Source organism: Oncorhynchus kisutch, linkage group LG29 (assembly GCF_002021735.2).
Source record: "Oncorhynchus kisutch isolate 150728-3 linkage group LG29, Okis_V2, whole genome shotgun sequence".
NCBI classification, from domain to species: domain Eukaryota; kingdom Metazoa; phylum Chordata; class Actinopteri; order Salmoniformes; family Salmonidae; genus Oncorhynchus; species Oncorhynchus kisutch.
Genome location: NC_034202.2, coordinates 16,592,625 through 16,614,849, shown reverse-complemented (window position 1 = coordinate 16,614,849; position 22,225 = coordinate 16,592,625). Strand labels below are relative to the sequence as shown.

The window sequence follows — 22,225 nt, the reverse complement described above, 5'->3', positions numbered from 1 at the left end:
GAAGCTTAGTGGTTAGAGCGTTGGACTTGTAACCGAAAGGTTGCTCGATCGAATCCCCGAGCTGACAGGGTAAAATGACGGCCTAGTTAACCCACTAGGCCGTCATTCCAAATAAGAATTTGACTTGCCTAGTTAAGTGAAGGTTAAATAAAAAAAAAAAAGTGCTGCATTGACCATGCAGACTGAACGAAAGTGTCTTGTGGTCAAGCAACAACAAATGCGCTCCTTGAGTGACAGGGGGTGGGACTGGGTCTGTGTGAAGATAGGTAGCGGAGTAAACTATAAAAATGGACGTTACACACGCCTACTCACATTTAACAAACCAAACATTCAAATACCATTATAGAAGGTAGAGTAAAAACCCTAACCGTTCCCTGCATCCATACATCCATCAATATATCATAAAATACGATATACCGGACAAGGGCTATGGTCTCCGACGGCCACTGTCTGGTTGAATGACTGATTATAGACTATTGTTGAGACTGACTATGTAAAGTAATTTTCGATAATCTGCATCAGTTGTACTGCCTTGTTATGAACATGCCGTCAAGTTGAACTTTTTTCATTAACCTTTAACCACCCTTTGTTCCGTTGTCTGATTTTCATACAGAAGTACCCCTCCTGTCCAAAGATGTATAATTTATTGCATTGAGTGGTAAAATGCCCATCAGTTTTAACACATTATAACACTACATCCACTGGGCATCGAAAGACTCTAATGAGCTTGACACACTTTGACGTACCTGTGTTTGGTTGTAGTGCGTAATAGTGTCCGGTTTTCTCTTGATTGTGTCCTGTTGTCATTTTTCAGCACCGTTGTGGAGTGCAACGCCTGTGCAGGTGCCTTACTTTGTTCAGGAGGGGGTGGGCGGGAATTCCCGTCTCACTTTGTTCATGGTGTCGGCCAGACTTGTTTTCTTTGCATGCAACTTGTTCGCCAATGACAGTGAGGTAAAGAAATTGTCCATGGTGACATTGCACTCATTGCCAACATAAGGTTCCACAAGCCGCATCACTTTCTCTGACACTCACGCCTGCTGCCCGATGTGGATATTTTCCCGAAGCTCGAAATCAGTTCGTCATGTACAATTACGCACACACTCGCTGTTTAGCCTACTCAAAGTAGGCCAGAGTAGACTGATAAGACTACTTGGATTCGGTGAACTGATTGGGTACATACCATTTTAAAATTAGGCCTATAATTAGAATGGATCATTACAGTAGAATGGCCCACCATGTTCTTCATTCACGATTGGTGATTATATCATTATGCTTCTTTCGCTCATCAACTCACCCATTCTCCTCATCATACTAATTGATTTAATCTGTTATATGTGTGAAATTAGTATCGGTATAGTTTAGGTTCAGTTTCGAGGCAATTATCAGGGTGAGTATCAGCTATGCATTGCACTTTCAACTGTCGGAAGAAGGAGCGGAGCAGGCCCTACTGTTGGGAGGAGGAGGGGCAGCAGGAGAACCATTTTTTTTTAAATGACACAACCAGATTTATGAGGGCAACTCCAGTTTTGTTTGTGATATAAGATTCGAACAACGGCAGTGTGTTATATAGACTTATGTAGGAAAAGGCAAGGATGGAAGGGGGCATGAGTAAATAAATGGGAGAGTAAAAAAATGGCAGAGTGATAAAAAAATAAATAAGTCATGAGCAGTCAAACTGGTTTAGCAGTTGAAGTGTTAAGGCTACAAACACAGACTAGCCTAAGGTTATTTTAGCAATGCTGCAAACTTTATAACAAGGAGTTTGTCACTTATAATGAAATGGCACTGACGATTAGATAAGTGACTGTTTAAGGGAAATATGGTGTTTAATTCCCAAACTGACAGGATTGCATGAGTCATCATGTAATTTGTGTTACTTTCATCCCCTCATGCTGTTTGCCCTTGGGTAGTGGGGCTTTGGCAATTATCCATCTGTCCATTGTGGGAACACAAGACACATAAAAAAATATTGATCATGTTAGATGTGATTTTGTCTTTCATTCCTCACCGTCCTTTACTATGAGATGAATTGCAACAGAAAAGGGGTTTTGTAAGGTAAGACAAAATTCCATCTGGTTTAGTTTCTGTTATGTCAGCTCACGACACTGTTCACATCCTTGAAACTAGCTAGGATGGATGGAATGATTATTTTGAATCAATCCACTTATTTTGTCTCATGCTAGAGGCAATCCGTACAGTAGCCTTCTATGACTGTGCTTTCCAATACATTAACCGTACCATTCTCATGACTCTTTTAATGTGTATGTTTGTCCCACACAGAGGAAGAATACAAGCGTTTGAGTGAAGCTCTGGCAGATGAAGGCACCTATAACTCAGTGGGCTTCCGCTACAGTGCAGACTACTACGACCCTTCTCAACCCACTGAGGAAGAGGAGGCCAACAGGGAGACTGGTGAACACACACAATGATTTATTTAATCCCAAATCGCATTACAGTCCAAAGGGATTTAAACATTTCACGCACACATACTCACAGTTCCTCACCACTTTCAACCACTGAACATTTCTCCTCTGACCTGCCCATAGAGGATGAGAGAGGAGAAAGCAAGAAAGCATCTGAACTTTTACACACACACACACACACACGACAAATCAATCCGCTGGTGGAGAGGCTCGCACATTAGCTTCAATGAAAATCCTATGATACATTTTTTATCATGGCAGGCTCCCCGGAGACGCAAACCACTATTTGAAGCCCTGGAGCTATAAAAAATAAAGCTTTTCAAGATTCAGCTCTGAATGTGAAATAGTCTTACTGGCTTGCAACTGTACTGACTGTTAATCACCTGTGAGGTCCAGTACTGGGCTCCAACCCCTCCACTAGGCTCTGTTTTGGCCCACTCTAACCACATGAATACCAAGGCCCAGATCCTGTTTGGTATCCCAGAGACAGCCTGCACTAGCCAGTCCAAGTATCCACACATATTGAGGGTAAACCGATTCCAAAATGTGGACATTGTCTCAAAGCCTGAGGCACTTAGCTAGAGAGTCTGTTATCTCATTGGCGCTAAAGTATCTTTGCTTTGGACTTGACAGTCAATGTCAAGTCGTGACGGTCAGTCCAACATCTTGACTGACAAACTAACACTGGGGGAGGGTGTGTTAATGATGAGAGTGTCTGTCAGGACACTCTACTTCACGCCGGGCCTGGCTCTATCCTCTAATTAGACAGTCGTTCATAACACAGCTAACAGCAAACTGTTCTGCAGCTTGAAGTCTGTTGACAAAAGCCTAAATACCAGGCCTATTTATCAGTCAGGCCACTGCTATTATCAATACCTAATGTCTCTGACAGCCCAACCATGCTAGCCCACACATTGTCAATGTGGAAATTAACCGTGTACCTATATCCTTAAATAAGAGATGTAGGGAAAGCTGTCAGCACTTGTGCCCCCCTCCCCCTCTAGCCAGCACCCAGGTGCCCCTTCCTCAGCAGATGGTACAGTACTATTGCTATGTGTCTGAGTGCTGTCATCAGTATCGTGTAACCTGGCCCAGCGCTGCCTGGGATTACTCAGCAGTACAAACCCCCTCGTGTGTGTGTGTGGGGGGTGGGGTTGATTTAGTCAGGGATGGAGTTCTCAGCATGAACCAATCATTTGGCTCTGTTGTGGTGCCGGCGCCGGGGCACACCTCGGGCGACTGGCGGAGCGCTTGATTAAATCTGCACAGTGGCGTCCATTAACCGTAAAAAGGTCTAGGCTGGGCTCCTTGGCAGCCATTTTTGGCATTAAATGTGCTTACCCCTACATCCATCTGCAGCCTCCCCACAGTGAACCAAAGCATAAAATTGTAATCTAATTTCCAGCTGACTTGTCTGCCTATTATTTCACACTGGGGGGGATGGGGTTGGATGTTGTAAATAATTGTGACAGGGACCGCGCCCTCCCAAAAAGTTAAGATTAAGTAAAGCTGAAACTTTGAGTGCCTCGGGCAATGTGGCCGGATGAGAGTGGGTAGAGGAAGGAGAGGAGGAAACGTTGAGTGGCTGTGTTTCACAGTGACTGTAGGGTGAATTCTAATCTATTTTCCTCTCTCTTCTCTCTCTGACCTTATGGGTTGTTCCCCATCAGAAGAAGCAGAGCCGCAGGAGAGCGAGGAACCCTACGTGGCACCGCCGGGCCTGGCAATTCCCCCGGATGTGGAGCTGGTGAGTGCCCTACACAACGTTCCACTGCTTCATGCTTAAATCTACAGGACGGACCACAGGGGTGCAGAATGGGTTTTGGGCAGATCAGAGTCATAACTCAATTTTAAAATGGTGGGTCAGGTGGTCAACGGTTCCTTTTCTACAACAATCCCTCTCTCCACAGAGAGAGAATAGGAAGGGAACAGAGCAGAGATACCAGCAGAACTTAGTCCCAGCTGGTGAGGGCTGTGTGTGAGGTAGTATTGATGTTGTGAGGCCCATCAGACTGCCAACAGACCGGTGGTGAGGCCAGAGACTAGGCGAACGATAAGGTGTCTGATCTAGAGGAGGTTATTGAGGTCATCACTCACATCCTGCAGCCTGGGAGGAGTCTGAGAAGAGGAGTCTGTGCTGCCTTGGTTTGCATCAGCCAGTATCCGGGGGCCTGCATCCTGACTGTCTCTCTCCATCTCAGTCCACCAGGACAGGCTGTCCACTCTTCTGCTGCTGCTTCCCCCATTGACTGCCGCTCGCCCTTCATCCGCAGGCTTCTTTTTATTGTAGACTGGGAGGCTTTCATCTCAGCATGGCCTTGATTTTCTCTCTCTCTCTCTCTCACACACACACACACACTCTACCTAACTTCAGACTTATGCAAACACACACACACACACACATACACGAAGTGATTCAATAAAATGCATGTGACAGATAGTTCTTCCTCGCTCTGGCTGTCAAAGCGTCCTCTGTGATGTCCAGAGTAGACACACACTGTGAGACAATGGGCCCACCCATGCCACAGAATCCTTACCTGCTGATTTCTTTCTACGTGTCCTTGTAATGAGATTTCGATTGGGGACCCAGCAAAGCCCTTCCAATTGCTCTGCCTTGAAACGGTCAATTAGTCAAAGCCGGCACCATTCTCAGAATATATGATCTGAATTATTAATCTGTGGATGTGGCTGTATTTCCCTCACATTATCACAAGTCTGAGTGCTCAGGCAGCACGAGCAGACGGTCTGACATCCTGGGGGCTGGGGAGAAGGAATCAGCTCTCGCTCTGCCTCTCTGTATCATGACTCCATAAGAAGTTCCTTGTTCCTCATTTATCTTCATAATTGCAAGGTTATTTGCCGCTACGGAGCTTTCTACTCTCGTAAGCGCTCGGAGGCTCTGAATGCATTAGGAGTGTATGTGTAGAGGGACGCTACTACAGAGTGCAGGCCTAAGCGTCTCCTCTCCAAAGGTCTTCATTTATTATTCATTATTTTAGATTAATGAGATTTTATTTTCACGATTTGTCGCTCTCTTTTTTTTGGTACTCTGAGGGTACCTAACGAAAATGATTCATTGAAAGTACACAGCCTCAGTGATATTTAATAATGTATCACATCAAATCCAAATGATTTCTATTTTGTAAATGTATGTTAAAGTCAAGAAGCCATGGGATAGCCCCTTTTTTTCAATTTTCGTCTAAAATTACATACCGAATCTAACTGCCTGTAGCTCAGGCCCTGAAGCAAGGATATGCATATTCTTGGTACCATTTGAAAGGAAACACTTTGAAGTTTGGACTTTGAATGTAGGAGAATATAACACAATAGATCTGGTAGAAGAAAATACAAAGAAAAAAGCAACTTTTTTTTCTACAACCATCTTTGAAATGCAATAGAAAGGTCCCAGTTCTAGCCATCACAATGGTTGTAATTGCGATGGTGTCCACAAGACGGCAGCAGTGTATGTGCAAAGTTTTAGATGGATAACTTAAAGTATGAGCGTTCTCCATGACATTTAGTGTGAAGTCAACCAGAACCATTTGGGAAAATCTGTATACTTGGACTTTGATTTACTTTTACAGTATTAGTAGCCATATTATAAGATCAACATTTGCAAAACAACCAGTTTTCATAACTCTGAATATTCTTTGTTTGACCCCGATTGGTGCTTATTTGACAAAGATACAGTGGTTCAAGTGAAGACATCCCGCGTCATCGGCGTGCCATGAAGGTATCGCTCTCTGACCAAATATGGTGTCCTATAGGATATACTACACCCCTAATATATAGTGAAGTCTTGTTACGTTCTAGGATCTCTGAGGAATGCGTACAAATGTGATTTGACAATGTTTAGGGTGATATTTTCAGATTCCTTTCTTTGCAAATTGGAAGTGGAAATACAAAATCGATCGTGCATGCTATATGGACCTTTTATAGTAGAGGCCGAACCGACTAATCGGAATGGCTGATTAAGTAGGGCCGATTTCAAGTTTTCATAACAATCGGTAATCTGCATTTTTGGACACCGATTGTGGCCAATTACATTGCACTCCACGAAGAGCCTGCATAGCTGACTACCTGTTAAGTGAGTGCAGCAAGAAGCCAAGGTAAGGTGCTAGCTAGCATTTAAACTTATCTTATAAAAAACAATCAATCTTAACATAATCACTAGTTAACTACACATGGTTGATGATATTACTAGATTATCTAGCTTGTCCTCCGTTGCATATAATTTTTGTGGTGCCTGTTAATTTCTCATTGAATCACAGCCTACTTCGACACACGGGGGATGATTTAACAAGCGGATTTGCGAAATAAGCACTGTCGTTGCACCAGTGTGTACCTAACCATAAACATCAATGCCTTTCTTTAAAATCATTACACAAGTATATATTTTTAAACCTGCATATTTAGTTAATATTGCCTGCTAACATGAATTTCTTTTAACAAAGAAAATTGTGTCACTCTTGCGTTCCGTGCAAGCAGTCAGGGTATATGCAGCAGTTTGGGCCTCCTGGCTCGTTGCGAACTGTGTAAAGAACTCATAACAAAGACCGTAATTAATTTGCATAATTGTACATAATTATGACATAACATTGAAGGTTGTGCTATGTAACAGCAACATTTAGACTTAGGGATGCCACCCGTTAGATAAAATACGGAACGGTTCCGTATTTCACTGAAAGAAACGTTTTGTTTTCGAAATGAAAGTTTCTGGATTTGACCATATTAATGACCAAAGGCTCATATTTCTGTGTGTTATGTTATAATTCAGTTTATGATTTGATAGAGCAGTCTGACTGAGTGATGGTAGGCAGCAGCAGGCTCGTAAGCATTAAATCAAACAGCACTTTCATCCGTTTGCCAGCAGCTCTTCGCTGTGCTTCAAGCATTGAGCTGTTTATGACTGTTCAAGCCTATCAACTCCCGAGATTATGCTGGTGTAACCGATTTGAAATGGCCAGCTAGTTAGCGGGGTGCGCGCTAATAGCGTTTCAATCGGTGATGTCACTCACTCTGAGACCGTGAAGTAGTTGTTCCCCTCTGCAAGGGCCGTGGCCTTTGTGGAGTGATGGGTAACGATGCTTCGAGGGTGGCTATTGTCGATGTGTTCCTGGTTCGAACACAAGTAGGGGCGAGGAGAGGGACCAAAGCTATACTGTTACACTGTCAATACTAAAGTGCCTATAAGAACATCCAATAGTCAAAAGGTATATGAAATACAAATGGTATAGATAGAAATAGTCATAGAATTCCTATAATAACTACAACCTAAAACTTCTTACCTGGGAATATTGAAGACTCATGTTAAAAGGAACCACCTGCTTTCACATGTTCTGAGCAAGGAACTTAAATGTTAGCTTTTTTTTTTTACATGGCACATATTGCACTTTTACTTTCTTCTCCAACACTTTGTTTTTGCATTATTTAATCCAAATTGAACATGTTTCATTATTTGAGGCTATTGAAATCAATTGATTGTATTGATGTATTATATTAAGTTAAAATAAGTGTTCATTCAGTATTGTTGTAATTGTCATTATTACAAATAAATACAATCGGCCGATTTAATCGGTATCGGCTTTTGTTGGTCCTCCATTAATCGGTATTGTCGTTGAAAAATCATAAAATCCTTTTTCATATCCTATAAAGTAGAGGTTATCTAACAAAACGACACTTCATGATAAATCAGAACATTTAATGTATTAAACCTATTGCAGTGATAAGTGTTTTGTTGTTAGGAGTTCTCCTGAAACAATAGCATGGAATTTATTCACAGTAATAGCTACTGTAAGTTGGACAGTGCAGTTATATTAACAATAATATAATATGTCCTACATGTGTTGTTTCTCTAAAATCTGCAATCTTGACATTTACAACTGTCCCGTCGACGGGACGCCAATCCTTAAACCTCCGATACAATTTAGGAAATAGAATTTGGCCAACTTTGATTTGGCCCCACCTAAAAATTGTCAAAGACTCCAGCCACCCTAGTCATAGACTGTTCTTTCTGCTACCGCATGGCAAGCGGTACCGGAGCGCCAAGGTTAGGTCCAAGAGGCTTCTAAACAGCTTCTACCCCCAAGCCGTAAGACTCCTGAACAGCTAATCAAATGGCTACCCAGACTATTTGCATCTACCTACATGTACATATTACCTCGACTAACCAGTTCCCCCGCACATTGACTCTGTACCGGTACCCCCTGTATATAGTCTCGCTATTGTTATTTTACTGCTGCTCTTAGCTGCATTGTTGGTTAAGGGCTTGTAAAAGTAAGCTTTTCACTGTAAGGTCTACTATACCTTTCTTATTCATCGCATGTGACGAATAACATTTGATTTGACCAAGAACACTCAGACAATCAAAATCCAGTTTCATGTCTTGTAAAGTATGAACTTTTTCTTATTTGCTTCTGAAGTGATTGCCTTCTCTCGTGCCTCAATTATGAAATACAGTTACCTATGTATGAAGGGTGTCAGAGCAAGAGTGCTGATTTAGGATGACCTTTGCTTATTAGATCACAATGAATAATATTAAATGGACAGTGGGGGGACCTGATCCTAGATCAGCACTCCTACTTTGAGATGCTTGATACATACGGCCCCAGGTTGTCACCTATCCTTAACCCCACACTTCTTTTGCCCTGCCTCGTTGATAACTTTCCTGTCTGCTGACTTTGTGCGTGTGCTCTTCCGTTCTCCTCCAGCCAGCGACCACCAAAACCCATGCCATCATTGAGAGGACCGCCAACTTTGTGTGCCAGCAGGGGGCCCAGTTTGAGATTGTTTTGAAAGCCAAACAGTCTGGCAACTCCCAATTTGACTTCCTGAACTTCGAACACTACCTGAACCCCTACTACAAACACATCCTGAAGGCCATGAAGGAGGGCCGCTACACCCCTGCATCCGACAAGCAGGACTCACAGGGTAAGCCACGGGGGTCAAAGAGGTTAACAAAAAGAGTTCATATAGAAAGTGTTGGAAATAATGTATGGGATGCATAGTTTTATACTATAATGCATGTGACATTTTTGAAAACAAGGGCACAGGATGTATGTTAACAACACAATACATGTACTTGCATTCAGAATGCAAGTACTTGAGACATGAACCATTATTCTTTATTCATACTTTAATGTCTTTCTATAGACTCTGATGATTCTGACGATGATGGGGATGGGAACTACCTCCACCCCAGCCTGTTTGCTCCTAAGAAGAGTTCTCGCCTTGAGGAGCTGATGAAGGTAAGGACCAGATCTGTGACTGTCATGGAACTTTGGATCACAGTTATTGGTCAGCCAAATGACTGCGGTCAATGTAATAACCATTCGAATAGCAAAAATAAATAATAATAATAATATTTTTAAGACAAACATTTTATCCTCTCCTCCGCTCCTGACCGCATGTGCTGCCATAGCAATAGAATGAATAGAATGGGTTCCCCATTCAAGTCAATGATGGCGTAATGGGTGGGCTGGCGCCCATAAGAGCAAAGCAAGCAGGAAGTGTAACCGTCAATATGTGCTGTTATTTGTTCATTCAACTGACATGACAAAAAATACATTACATTGCATGAGCCATTTTAGTTAAACCCCCTAGAGTCGATGTCCGCTTAGCATAATACAAAAAGCCCCATCAAAATCCGTCTGTTTAAGCTAGAGAAATCCTTTTTGTTGTTGTTGCATGGGCTGCGTCTCAATCCACCGCCTCCACCAATGGCAGCCTTTTACTTATGCGGTGGAAGGTGGCCAAGCTAAAGGGGTGTTTGTCAGACCATGAGACATCCCAAAAATTGTCTTCTCAAGTAAAACATCCGTAGCTAATATGACCCCACTGTGGAAAGGTGAGACACTTACGAACACTTACAATGCATTCGGGAAGTATTCTGACTCTACTTTTTCCACATTTAGTTATGTTACAGCCTTATTCTAGAATGGATGAAATAGTTTTCCCCCCTCGTCAATCTACACACAATACCCCATAATGACAAAGCAAAAACAAAAGAAAAAAAGAACGGGCCTCCCGCACTGGTCTAAGTCACTGCATTGCAGTGCTAGATGTGCTGTCGCACTGGGCGCGACCGGGAGACCCATGGGGCAGCGCACAATTGGCTCAGCGTTGTCCGAGTTAGGGGAGGGTTTGGCTGGCTTGGATGTTCTTGTCCCATCGCACACTACTGACTCCTGTGGCGGCCCGGGCGCAATGCACGATGATACAGTCGCCAGGTATGCCGTGTTTCCTCCGACACATTGGTGCGCCTGGCTTCCGGGCCTAGTGGGCGTTGTGTCAAGAAGCCGTGCGGGTTGGGTTTCGGAGGACGCACTTCGCCTCTCCCGAGTCTGTATGGGAGTTGCAGTGATGGGACAAGACTGTAACTTCCAATTGGATACCACTAAATTGGGGAGAAAAAGGTGTTCAATCTTGGTCCTCAGACTGGGGCGAAGGTTCACCTTCCAACAGGTCAATGACATGAAACACACAGCCATGACAACGTAGGAGTGGCTTTGGGACAAATCTCTGAATGTCCTTGATTGGCCCAGCCAGAGGCTGGACATGAACCCGATCGAACATTTCTGGAGGGACTTTGGATGGGGAGCGTCGCTGCACAGCTATTTTCAATCTGACGGAGTTTGAGAGAATCTGCAGGGGAGAATGGGAGAAACTACCCAATACAGGTGTGCCAAGCTTGTAGCGTCATACCCAAGAAGACCCGAGGCTGTAATCACTGCCAAGGGTGCTTCAACAAAGTACTGAGTATAGGATCTAAATACTTATGTAAATGTGATATTTAGTTTTTTTTATTAAAATACATTTTCAAAAATGAACTGTTTTTGCTTTGTCAGTATGGGGTATTGTGTGTAGATTGAAGAGAAGAAAAAAAATGTCTAAAATGGATTAAATACAAACGTAACAAAATGTGGAAATAGTCAAGGGAACTGAATATTTTACAAATGCACTGTATATTGGACACTCCTTAACTATCTTGTCTAACTATAAAATATAAAAATTCCCCTCTCTCTCTTGTTGATAGGCTAAGAATATGACTTTGGGCTTTCATCATTTTATGCTTGCATGGCTTTCTCCTGATCAAACAATTAATTAAACTAATGAGTTCCATCTCAAAAAGTTGTTTGAATAACCTTAAAATGTATGGTAGCCAGGGGACTAATAATTATAGATGAAAAAATGTCAATAGCCAATAGAAAAATCTAATGACAAGTTTAAGCTTATTAAGAAAGAAATGATCCCTCCATGCGATACGGAAAACCAAATGTCCAAGTTAAAGCTATGAACCGTAGCCTATTTCCCAAATATTCCAATAGCCTAAGAAGGTGTTGTCCTAAAGTTGCTGCTTTCAAATAGAGCAAGAATGAAAGTCTGGAGTTTATAGGCATAGGCTATTCTCAATCACTGCCTTAAACGATTGAACAAACAATATTAAGAGAGGACGATGAGGCAATTATTAGTTAGTTCTGAAAACGGTGGTTAAAAAATAATACAAAAATGTGTATCACGTTTTATGAGTAAATAATCACGGTTGGACAGGCCTGGGCAAAGGCCGGCCCAGGGGCCGTATGCTGCTCGGGACCTGATTCAATATGGCCCGCGGAATCATGCTCAGATCACATAAAGAATTTGCTATAGTAAAGTTTTGAAAAACGTATTTGTTTTTCAAATTAAAAGCCCAATGCTCTCCTTTGTATAATGATTTAACTCCCACCGCTTTTGGGACATTTATTTTGAAGGCACATATAAATAACATCTGCACGAGGACAGACAGTGACTGACAGGCTGACACACGTCACAGTTACAAATAGTAGCTAGCTATAAATTGCGCAAAAAAAATGTTTTTCAAAGAAAAGGAAAGTAGACCATGAAAGTAGGGTGTTCGAGCAAGAGTGGACATCGAAATATTTATTGAGGTATCAGGGAAAGCTTAGTGTGCAAAGAGGGCATCGCTGTCTTGAAAGACTACAACTTGTCCCGACACGTCTAGACGAAGCGTGCAGAGAAATATAGGAATGTATTCTAAGCAGAGGGCAAATGCATCGAAAGAGTTGATTTCTCAGTTGCAAAAGCAGCAAGGACTTTACACAAAACTGCATTCAGCAAACAACAGAATTACGAGAGTACTGTCCCTCAAAATTGCTAAACATAGCAAGCCATTCGCTGAAGGGGGAATTCATTAAATAATGTTTTTTAAATCTTACTAGGCAAGTCCGTTACGAACAAATTCTTATTTACGATGACGGCCTAGGAACAGTGGGTTAACTGCCTTGTTCAGGGCCAGAACGACAGATTTTTACCTTGTCAGCTCGGGGATTCGATCGAGCAACATTTCGGTTACAAGTCCAACGCTCTAACCACTCGTCGCCCCAGTTTAAATGACTCTGCAGTAATGCCCCGACAAGAAAGAACTGTTTGAAAATGTTTCCCTGTCAAGACAAACAGTGACACGGCGTGTTGAAGCCATCGTAATGAATATGGAACAACAGTTGAAAGACATGGTAAAGGATTTCACCTATTTCTCGTTGGCCCTGGATGAGAGCAGTGATGGACGTGTCGCGGCTCAGTTGTTGATATTTTTACGAGGCATACCCCCAGACACTGAAATTACGGAGGAGCTTGCATCAGTGCAGTCGATGAAGAGCAAAACCACAGGGATATATTTATTGGAGGTTAATACGTGTGTGGCAAAGCTCGGACTGAGTTTTGAAAAGTTATCCAGTGTGACCACTGATGGGTGCCCAAACTTGACAGGAAAAAATGTTGGCCTTTTGGAAAGGATGCAAGATCAAGTAGCTGAGCTGAACCCAGATCAGAAAATTATTTTCCTGCATTGCATTATTCATCAGGAGGTGCTCTGTAATTGTGTTCTGAAAATGAACCATGTTGTGGATACAGTCACTAAAGTGGTAAACTTCATAAGGGAAAAATCTTTAAACCACAGGCAGTTTGTCTCACTGTTGGAAGAGACCGAGTCAGGTCATGCAGATCTCCCCTACCACACAAACGTGAGATGGCTGAGTTTGGGGAAGGTGCTTAAAAGGGTGTGGGACCTGAAATCGGAGATTGCTGAGTTTTTGCAAATGAAAGGAAAATGTGTATTTCCCTCAACTGCAAGATAACGAATTGTTGACTGATTTTGCCTTCACCGTGGACATCATGGCACTCATGAATGAACTGAATTCCAGTCTGATGCAGTGATTGGAGAACTATTCAAAACAATTGTCACCGACGAGGTTTTAAGCATCTTTAGATGAACAAAACTTTCCAAAGATTAGGAGTCGTGCTCAGATGTTTGTACTGTTTGGGTCAACGTATGTATGTGAACAGGCATTTTCAGTGATGAAATATAGCAAGTCAAGGCACAGATCATCTCTTACTGACTCACCTCTCAGCAATTCTGTGCATTGCGACTATACTATAGCCGACTACACTGATGTAGTCAATGTCCATCAGAGGCTTCACTCCTCACACTGATTGCGTTGTTTAAATGTAATGTTGAGCACTCTCTCTTTCATGTGTTTTTGTGCATACCTGTTGACAAGAGTTCTGTCCGTGGTGCTGAATGCACAGTGTACTTTTCCCTCTGTGTAGTTCATTGCATGTTGAATAATGAAAATACCTACCAAAAGGAGAACATGGATGTGGTTTATTTCTGTTCATGTTAAAAAAGTAAAATAAGTAGCATATCTGGATGTGATTTACAGTAGATATATCTGTCAACACAGTCATACACATGATGTGTAATATGATTCCAGCCTGCGATGGCAAAAATATATTCTAATATGGCCCTCCATGAAAATAATTGCCCAGGACTGCGATAGGACAAAGGTTGACATCCCCCAGCCTTAGCTGAGATAATTGGATATGAGAAAGCATTATTGTGAAAAGCACTCGAAGTCCCCACCATATTGCTTTGGTCTGTCTTATTTAGACATAGTTATCTTGGTTTTGAAGGGAATAAAGAAACCATAAAACTATGGAATTAGTTCATCTCAGGGCCTTTCTAGAGCAATTATCTCCCATTCATACGGGCTTTGCCCGTTCAAGCCAGCCCACAATTTGTCTAATGGGTTATACTGTATTTTTTTTATAGGGTTTGACCATTTGCTAATTAGCCCATGGTTAGGTTTTTAATGTTCAAAAGCCCATAGACTTTTGAATTAATCACACATTACTGTTAAGTTGTTGTATTCAACAGCATAATTGGGCCTGATTTCAAAGTGTGTCTCACTTCAAAGTGCTTAGATTTTTGTGGTTGAGGATGAAAAAAAAAAAATACCATCAAGTATTTTTCTCCTCATCTCTTGATTTAATATTCTGTATGTTTAATCACTGTCACTTGTTGTAATTCCGAGTGAATTGCGCTAAGTAAATGACGAGATAAAAGGGTCTTAAATAAACCAATGTGATCAGATTTTCGGCCCAAATTTAAAAAGGCCTCAATCCTTTAAACGTACATTTGATTTTCTTTCCCAATTTACTTGAATATCAAGAGTCCCATCTTTCCTTTATATCCTTTAGTCTGTTCTTTTAAAGGGTTTTGATAACTTGTATGTCAACTCTTATTGCACACACAAGGCTAGAAACACCTGTATAAATCACCAGTGTACATGTTTACATATTATTCAATTAGTATATTAGTCCAAACGTCATGCTAAATGAGTTGTAATAAGTAGGTCATAACATGACACATGTATCAGCTAGTTAGAACCATTACTCTGTCTTGCGCTGTTTGTCCTCTCCATCAGCCAGAGGTGTCTGTTTCACCGCTATAGCTTCCTATTGTTGGGACCGGTTACCTATTGGTTCAGAGCGTTGGCCCGGTAACTGGAAGGTCAATGGTTCAACTAGGTGAAAAATCTGTCTATGTACCCTTGAGCAAGGCACTTAACCCTAATTGCTCCTATAAGTTGCACTGTATAATAGCATCTGTTAAATGGCTCAAATGTAATTGTTGGGGGTTATGCTGACCAGTAGTTCTAAGCCTTTTAACCAAATATATTTGTGTTGTAGCCCCTCCAAGTCATGGACCCAGACCATCCACTGGCAGCGCTGATCCGGAAAACCCAGCAGGAACGTAACGGAGCCGCTGCTGCTGCTGCCGCCATCATGGCAACCAAGCCAGAGGAAGTACCCGCAGAACCAGCTGTGCCCGCCACACCCGCCGAGTACATCGCTGACCGTGAGTACAGTTTCTCATTTCTGAGAGTCCAACTGGGAAACTGTGAAATCCAATATCTGAGGAGCATTCATATTAGCGCCGAGGGAGCCTCTTCATTTCAATTTAGTCCTGGTCCACTTCATTTCTCTCCCCATTTGTTATGTATTTTTTTTTATTTCCCCCTCAGTGCAAGCTCAGTCTCTCAGACAGGCAGAGTGGCACTAAATTGTTTAGTATTGAGCACTGAACTCCTAGAGGCAAAAAGAACAGTCCACTCTTTATAATTCTCAATGTTTAACAAACGTTGGCGTTCATATCAGATGAGAATCTCGAGGAGGAAAGGTACATTGAATTAGCCCAGCGGTAAACATATTTGTCGGACACAGGCACATGTTCCAGCTGTAGCCATGGAGGTGACCTTGCAGCTCATAATGGAAAAGCTCATTAACATAGTCTCCTATAGACCCGTGACACTGCTGAAACGTCCTCTTCCAGGAGGTCAATTTCAGAAAGCATTTACATTTACGGCATTTAGCATACATTCTTATCCAGAGCGATTGACAGGAGCAATTAGGATTAAGTGCTTTTCTCACGGGCACATCAACAGATTTTTCATCTTGTTGACTCAGGGATTCGATCCACCGCTAGGCTACCTACCGCCCTTCACAGACTTTGAGGACTGTTCAGCACAGACTGAATCCAGGAGTGATTTAATTTCACCACATGACCCTCAGGGATTGTAGGTACTTAAAGGTTCTTGATTTTTCAAAGTCTCCAAGATGTATTTATTTATTTTCTTTCTTTTTTTTTTACACGTTTCTTGTCCTTGAATTTGTGCCTAGTTCATTTTCGGATCTGCAGTGAGCAGTTGGTTTGGACGCGCTGACAAACTGTGTTCCCCTTGCTCTTCATTGACTGCAGGGTTGCTGTATGTTTTGCCCTGAACGCCGGTGGATAGAATCCAAAGTTGCTTTTCTGGCAGCGCCCACAGATGTTTGCTTCCTCTAAATGCAGACATAATTTCCGCTTTTCTGACACACACACACACACACACACACAAACACAAACAAACCACTCTGCCAGTCTAGAAAAGAGCAGCTGCATAAACCGACCAGCTCTCTCTCGCTTGACCCAAACACTTCTCGAGGCATCCGAGGCTACAGAATCTCCAGAATCTCTTTCTCTTTCTTGGCTTCTTTAAACCTTAGCAATTTTCTCTCTACTGTCTGCATTAGTTCTAGGTGATTGATGGTGAAGGTGCTGGGCGTGATATGGAGTGCCAGGCTAACTCTAAACGTCCTTGAGAGATGTTCCTCGCAATTTGACTCCTCTTATTTCCCAGGGTCAACCCTGTCTTCCCTCTTTGTCTGGTGCTTGGGAGAGACTGCTCAAGCTGAGTGAGCTGATTTGTCTTAATTAGCGGGACTGGAAGAGCTCCACTTGTTTGCTGTGGTAGGAGAGAGAGAAAAAGAGACATCGACGCCACAGCACCGCACAGCAGCACAGACATGGATTTTTAATGCGCTGGCTTACGGCGACAAGATGATCATTTTGGAGAGATTTTGCTCCCGTATATCCGACTTATTTCTGTGCATGGCGCTGGGTCTCTGAGAGAATCCCTGTAAACAGACTGGAGAGGATCAAAGGCACCAGAGGAATATCCTCCAGTTTCTGCCAATGACTGGCGTATTGAATGGGAATTAGGCAAGAGGGGTTTAGAAGCGTGCAGCATTGCAGCTCCTTTAATTCATTATAACTTTGCTAGCTCTTCAACGGGACAATTGCCAAGTTGCTATTGGGCCAAATGTTTCGTGGTGTCACCTGACCTCAAACGACAACTTATTCCCTTCTATTCTACTGGTCTATGGATTCTCTGTTGTAATACAAGCACATTCTACATTCTAATAGAGTGAACGTGGAGCATATTAGATCATTTGCATCATCACTGAAGACAACTCTTCCTAGAAATGTAGAGAAGCTGTCAAGACTGCACTAGGGCACTTACAAATGTATTAATGGAATTTATCCTATAGACAGTTATGGAGGGGGACCTTTTGAACTGTGCTTGTGTAGTAGAGGTCGACCGATTATGATTTTTCAACGCCGATACCGATTTATTGGAGGACCAAAAAACCCGATACCGATTTATTGGAGGACCAAAAAAAGCCGATACCGATTTAATCGGACAATTTTTTTGTAATGATGACAATTACAACAATTCTGAATGAACACTTATTTTAACTTAATATAATACATCAGTAAAATCAATTTAGCCTCAAATAAATAATGAAACATGTTCAGTTTGGTTTAAATAATGCAAAAACAAAGTGTTGGAGAAGAAAGTAAAAGTGAAATATATGCCATGTAAGGAAGCTAACGTTTAAGTTCCTTGCTCAGAACATGAGAACATATGAAAGCTGGTGGTTCCTTTTAACATGAATCTTCAATATTCCCAGGTAAGAAGTTTTATGTTGTAGTTATTATAGGAATTCTAGGACTATTTCTCTCTATACCATTTGTATTTCATTAACCTTTGACTATTGGATGTTCTTATAGGCACTTTAGTATTGACAATGTAACAGTATAGCTTCCGTCTCTCTCCTCGCTCCTACCTGGGCTTGAACCAGGAACACATCGACAACAGCCACCCTTGAAGCAGCGTTAGCCATGCAGAGCAAGGGGAATAACTACTCCAAGTCTCAGAGCGAGTGACGTTCGAAATGCTATTAGCGCGCACCCCGCTAACTTAGCTAGCCATTTCACATCGGTTACACCAGCCTAATCTCGGGAGTTGATAGGCTTGAAGTCATAAACAGCAGAGCTGCTGGAAAACGCACGAAAGTGCTGTTTGAATGAACGCTTACGAGCCTGCTGGTGCCTACCATCGCTCAGTCAGACTGCTCTATCAGATCATAGACGTAATTATAACATAATAACACACAGAAATACAAGCCTTAGGTCATTAATATGGTCGAATCCGGAAACTATCAGCTCGAAAACAAGACGTTTATTCTTTCAGTGAAATACGGAACCGTTCCGTATTTTATCTAACGGGTGGCATCCATAAGTCTAAATATTGCTGTTACATTGCACAACCTTCAGTGTTATGTTATGTCATAAATTCGGGCAAATTAGGCGGCCCAAACTGTTGCATATACACTGACTCTGCGTGCAATGAACGCAAGAGAAGTGACACAATTTCACTTGGTTAATATTGCCTGCTAACCTGGATTTCCTTTAGCTAAATATGCAGGTTTAAAATATATATATACTTCTGTGTATTGATTTTACGAAAAGCATTGATGTTTATGGTTAGGTACACATTGGAGCAACGATACGCACCGCATCGATTATATGCAACGCAGGACACGCTAGATAACTACACATGGTTGATGATATTACTAGTTTAACTAGTGATTATGATTGATAGTTTTTTGTATGATAAGTTTAATGCTAGCTAGCATCTTACCTTGGCTTACTGCATTCATTTAACAGGCAGGCTCCTCATGAAGTGCAATGTAATCAGGTGGTTAGAGCGTTGGACTAGTTAACTGTAAGGTTGCAAGATTGAATCCCCGAGCTGAAAAATCCCCTGAACGAGGCAGTTAACCCACCGTTCCTAGGCCGTCATTGAAAATAAGAATGTGTTCTTTTGTGACTAGGGGGCAGTATTTTCATTTTTGGAAAAATAATGTTCCCGTAGTAAACGGGATATTTTGTCAGGACAAGATGCTAGAATATGCATATAATTGACAGCTTAGGATAGAAAACACTCTAAAGTTTCCAAAACTGTAAAAATATTGTCTGAGTATAACAGAAATGATGTTGCAGGCGAAAGCCTGAGAAAAATCCAATCCGGAAGTGCCTCATGTTTTGAAAGTGCTGCATTCCAATGCGTCCCTATTGACCAGATTACGCTTTCTCCGTATTCCCGAAGGTGTCTACAGCATTGTAACGTAGTTTTACGCATTAATGTTGAAGAATACCCGTAAGCGGCTACATTGCGCAAGTGGTCACCTGATGGCTCCCATAGTGACTCTCGCGTAAAATACAGAGGTAGCCATTCGGTCCTACTGAAAAACGAATTGTCCCGACAGATATATTATCGAATAGATATTTGAAAAACACCTTGAGGATTGATTATAAACAACGTTTGCCATGTTTCTGTCGATATTATGGAGCTAATTTGGAATATTTTTCGGCGTTGTCGTGACCGCAATTTCCGGTCGATTTCTCAGCCAAATGTGAAGAACAAATGGAGCTATTTCGCCTACAAATATAAAATTTTGGGAAAAAACGAACATTGGCTATATAACTGGGAGTCTCGTGAGTGACAACATCCGAAGCTCATCAAAGGTAAACGATTTAATTTGATTGCTTTTCCGTTACCAAGTTACCTGCTGCTAGCTGGACAAAATGCTAGGCTATCGATAAACTTACACAAATGCTTGTCTAGCTTTGGCTGTAAAGCATATTTAGGAAATCTGAGATAACAGGGTGATTAACAAAAGGCTAATCTGTGTCTCAATATATTTCATTTTTGATTTTCATGAATAGGAATATTTTCTAGGAATATTTATGTCCGTTGCGTTATGCTAATTCATGTCAGATGATGACAACGGTCCCGTTCATGGGATGGGGTGTCGCTAGAGGTTAACTGACTTGCCTAGTTAAATAAAGATGAAATAAAAGTGTCCAAAAATACCGATTTCCGATTGTTATGAAAACTTGAAATCGGCCTTAATTAATCAGCCAACCTCTATTGTGTAGCACAGGGAAGCTGGCTGCTACCAATGAATGTTTTTCCTGCTGAGCAACCCTTCTGGTCATGGATCGTTATGCATTCATAAAGTGGTCTGTTTTATTAGCCAGCAGAAGTCCTCCCTTGTTGTCTGGCCGACCTTTAGTTTTGCCCTAGAGACCAGCATATAGCACAGGGGCGGAGTTAAAGTTATTCTATTCTATCACCCCGTGTTTGGATTGCAATCCCAGGTTCAGACCTCCCCAGACACTTAGCTCGTCTGATGGGTATTGATTGAAGACTGGCTTCTTGAACCCCAGCTATCTGGAGGAGAGGTGTTTGTGTTCAAGATGCTCCCTATGAAAATGATTAGCTTTTGGAGTGGCTGGAGAAGGAGCAGAACTTTAATGTCTTCTAAGGTTCCAAAGCAACAAAAAAATGTATATATTTTTTAACTGACTGAGTCAGAAACACAAAGCTTGATAGAATGCTGTAAGGTTGAGGTGGCGGGAAGCGGAGGTGCTGTCTTGGCTCTCAGTGGTGTTGAGGTTAGTGGTTAGAGAAATCATGCTCTCAAACACTCCAGTCAAGTCCTACAGCACTTAAAACAGAGCAGCACAGATATGGCCCTCTCCAGTCCTCCTCCCCTGTCTTTGACTCTCTGTCGTGTGTGTGTGTGTGTCAGGGTTTCTGTTTGCCGGTAAATATATATATATATATCTAATTGGCACTGGCCAATTGTCCAGGAGAAGGAAAAAAATCTCATTGTGAAATAATGCTTTTTAACCTATTCCTGGATGGAAATACAATTTGACCAGTCATGCTGATCAGTCTATGGGTTAATTTGCATAATTTAGTGTAATTAAATTGGCCCGTGTGTATATTTGTTATGTATGTTATTTAGATACAGAGCCTTTGAGCTGAAAATCTGTCACTGTGCTTTTATAAGCCCAATCATTGCACAACAATTCTAAATGCAATCGTGTGTTAAAAATCGTTTTTTTGGCCATGGTTAAAAGAGCTGCTATTTTTATTTCTCAGCTGGTAATTGAAGCGCCCTTCCCATTCGCCATTTTAAATGCATGTGCAACGGAAGGTAGGCTTCATCAGCACGTCACACACCACTTTGCAATGAGCTGGAGGCAGTATGCATTTTGAAAACATATAACTACTTAATTGTTTGAAACCTGAATGTTTTACTACATATTATGAGGCAAGTTTTACCTTGCTTCAAAGTAGCCTAGGCAAAATCTGACTATATCCGTGGAGGCAATTATTTTATAAAGACTTCTATATGCCAATGAAGCCAGTAGCCTATTTCTCTTGTTTTCTATTGGTTTTCAACTTTCTTTCATTGCCCGATAGCCAAATGTTCATTTGTGCGTAGACTACTGCATTGTGAGCGTTGCTGTGCTAATAATGTTAAAAAGTAATAGTTTGTCAAAATGTTAAGGTGAATGTTCTGATCTCTAGAATAGGTCAACTTTTCTACTCTGGAGATAGTAGATTGACATTGGCTCGTAGGTGGCGTGTCCATAAGGCTAGGGTAGCTTTCCCTAAGTAAATGTCATTAAAATGCCTAATTAATTATTACTGTATTTCTGTTGGCATAAATCCTAGAGCTATTATATGCAGTAATCAATCACCTATGAGTTTTACTGAGTCGGTTTGCCCAAGTAGGAAGTCCACTTTGTGCAGCTCACCCTGCACTATCAGCGCAAACATAAATATCACTGTCATGCCTGTAAAGCAATAAAAACCATCAAGAATCCCAGAAAAGGGCAAAAAAATGTCCACATTAACATGTAGCCTAAGAAACAAGGTTCATTAAATCGATAACTTGCTAGTAACAGAACATTAATATACTGGCTATCTCTGAAACTC

At 41.7% G+C, this 22,225-nt stretch overlaps 1 protein-coding gene across 2 annotated transcripts in view; it reads left to right on the top strand.

The window, feature by feature from the left end:
• Nucleotides 1-22,225, top strand: part of LOC109873666 (splicing factor, suppressor of white-apricot homolog) — a 136,424-nt gene that overhangs the window by 3,586 nt on the left and 110,613 nt on the right. Inside the window, exons 3-7 of one of the 2 annotated variants that reach the window (XM_020465317.2) lie at nt 2,284-2,415; nt 4,100-4,173; nt 9,137-9,356; nt 9,579-9,673; nt 15,453-15,621. In XM_020465317.2, the coding sequence (XP_020320906.1) occupies nt 2,284-2,415; nt 4,100-4,173; nt 9,137-9,356; nt 9,579-9,673; nt 15,453-15,621 (690 nt within the window). Of the gene's footprint in view, nt 1-2,283; nt 2,416-4,096; nt 4,174-9,136; nt 9,357-9,578; nt 9,674-15,452; nt 15,622-22,225 lie in introns of both variants that reach the window. The other variant, XM_020465316.2, reaches the window with a different exon arrangement.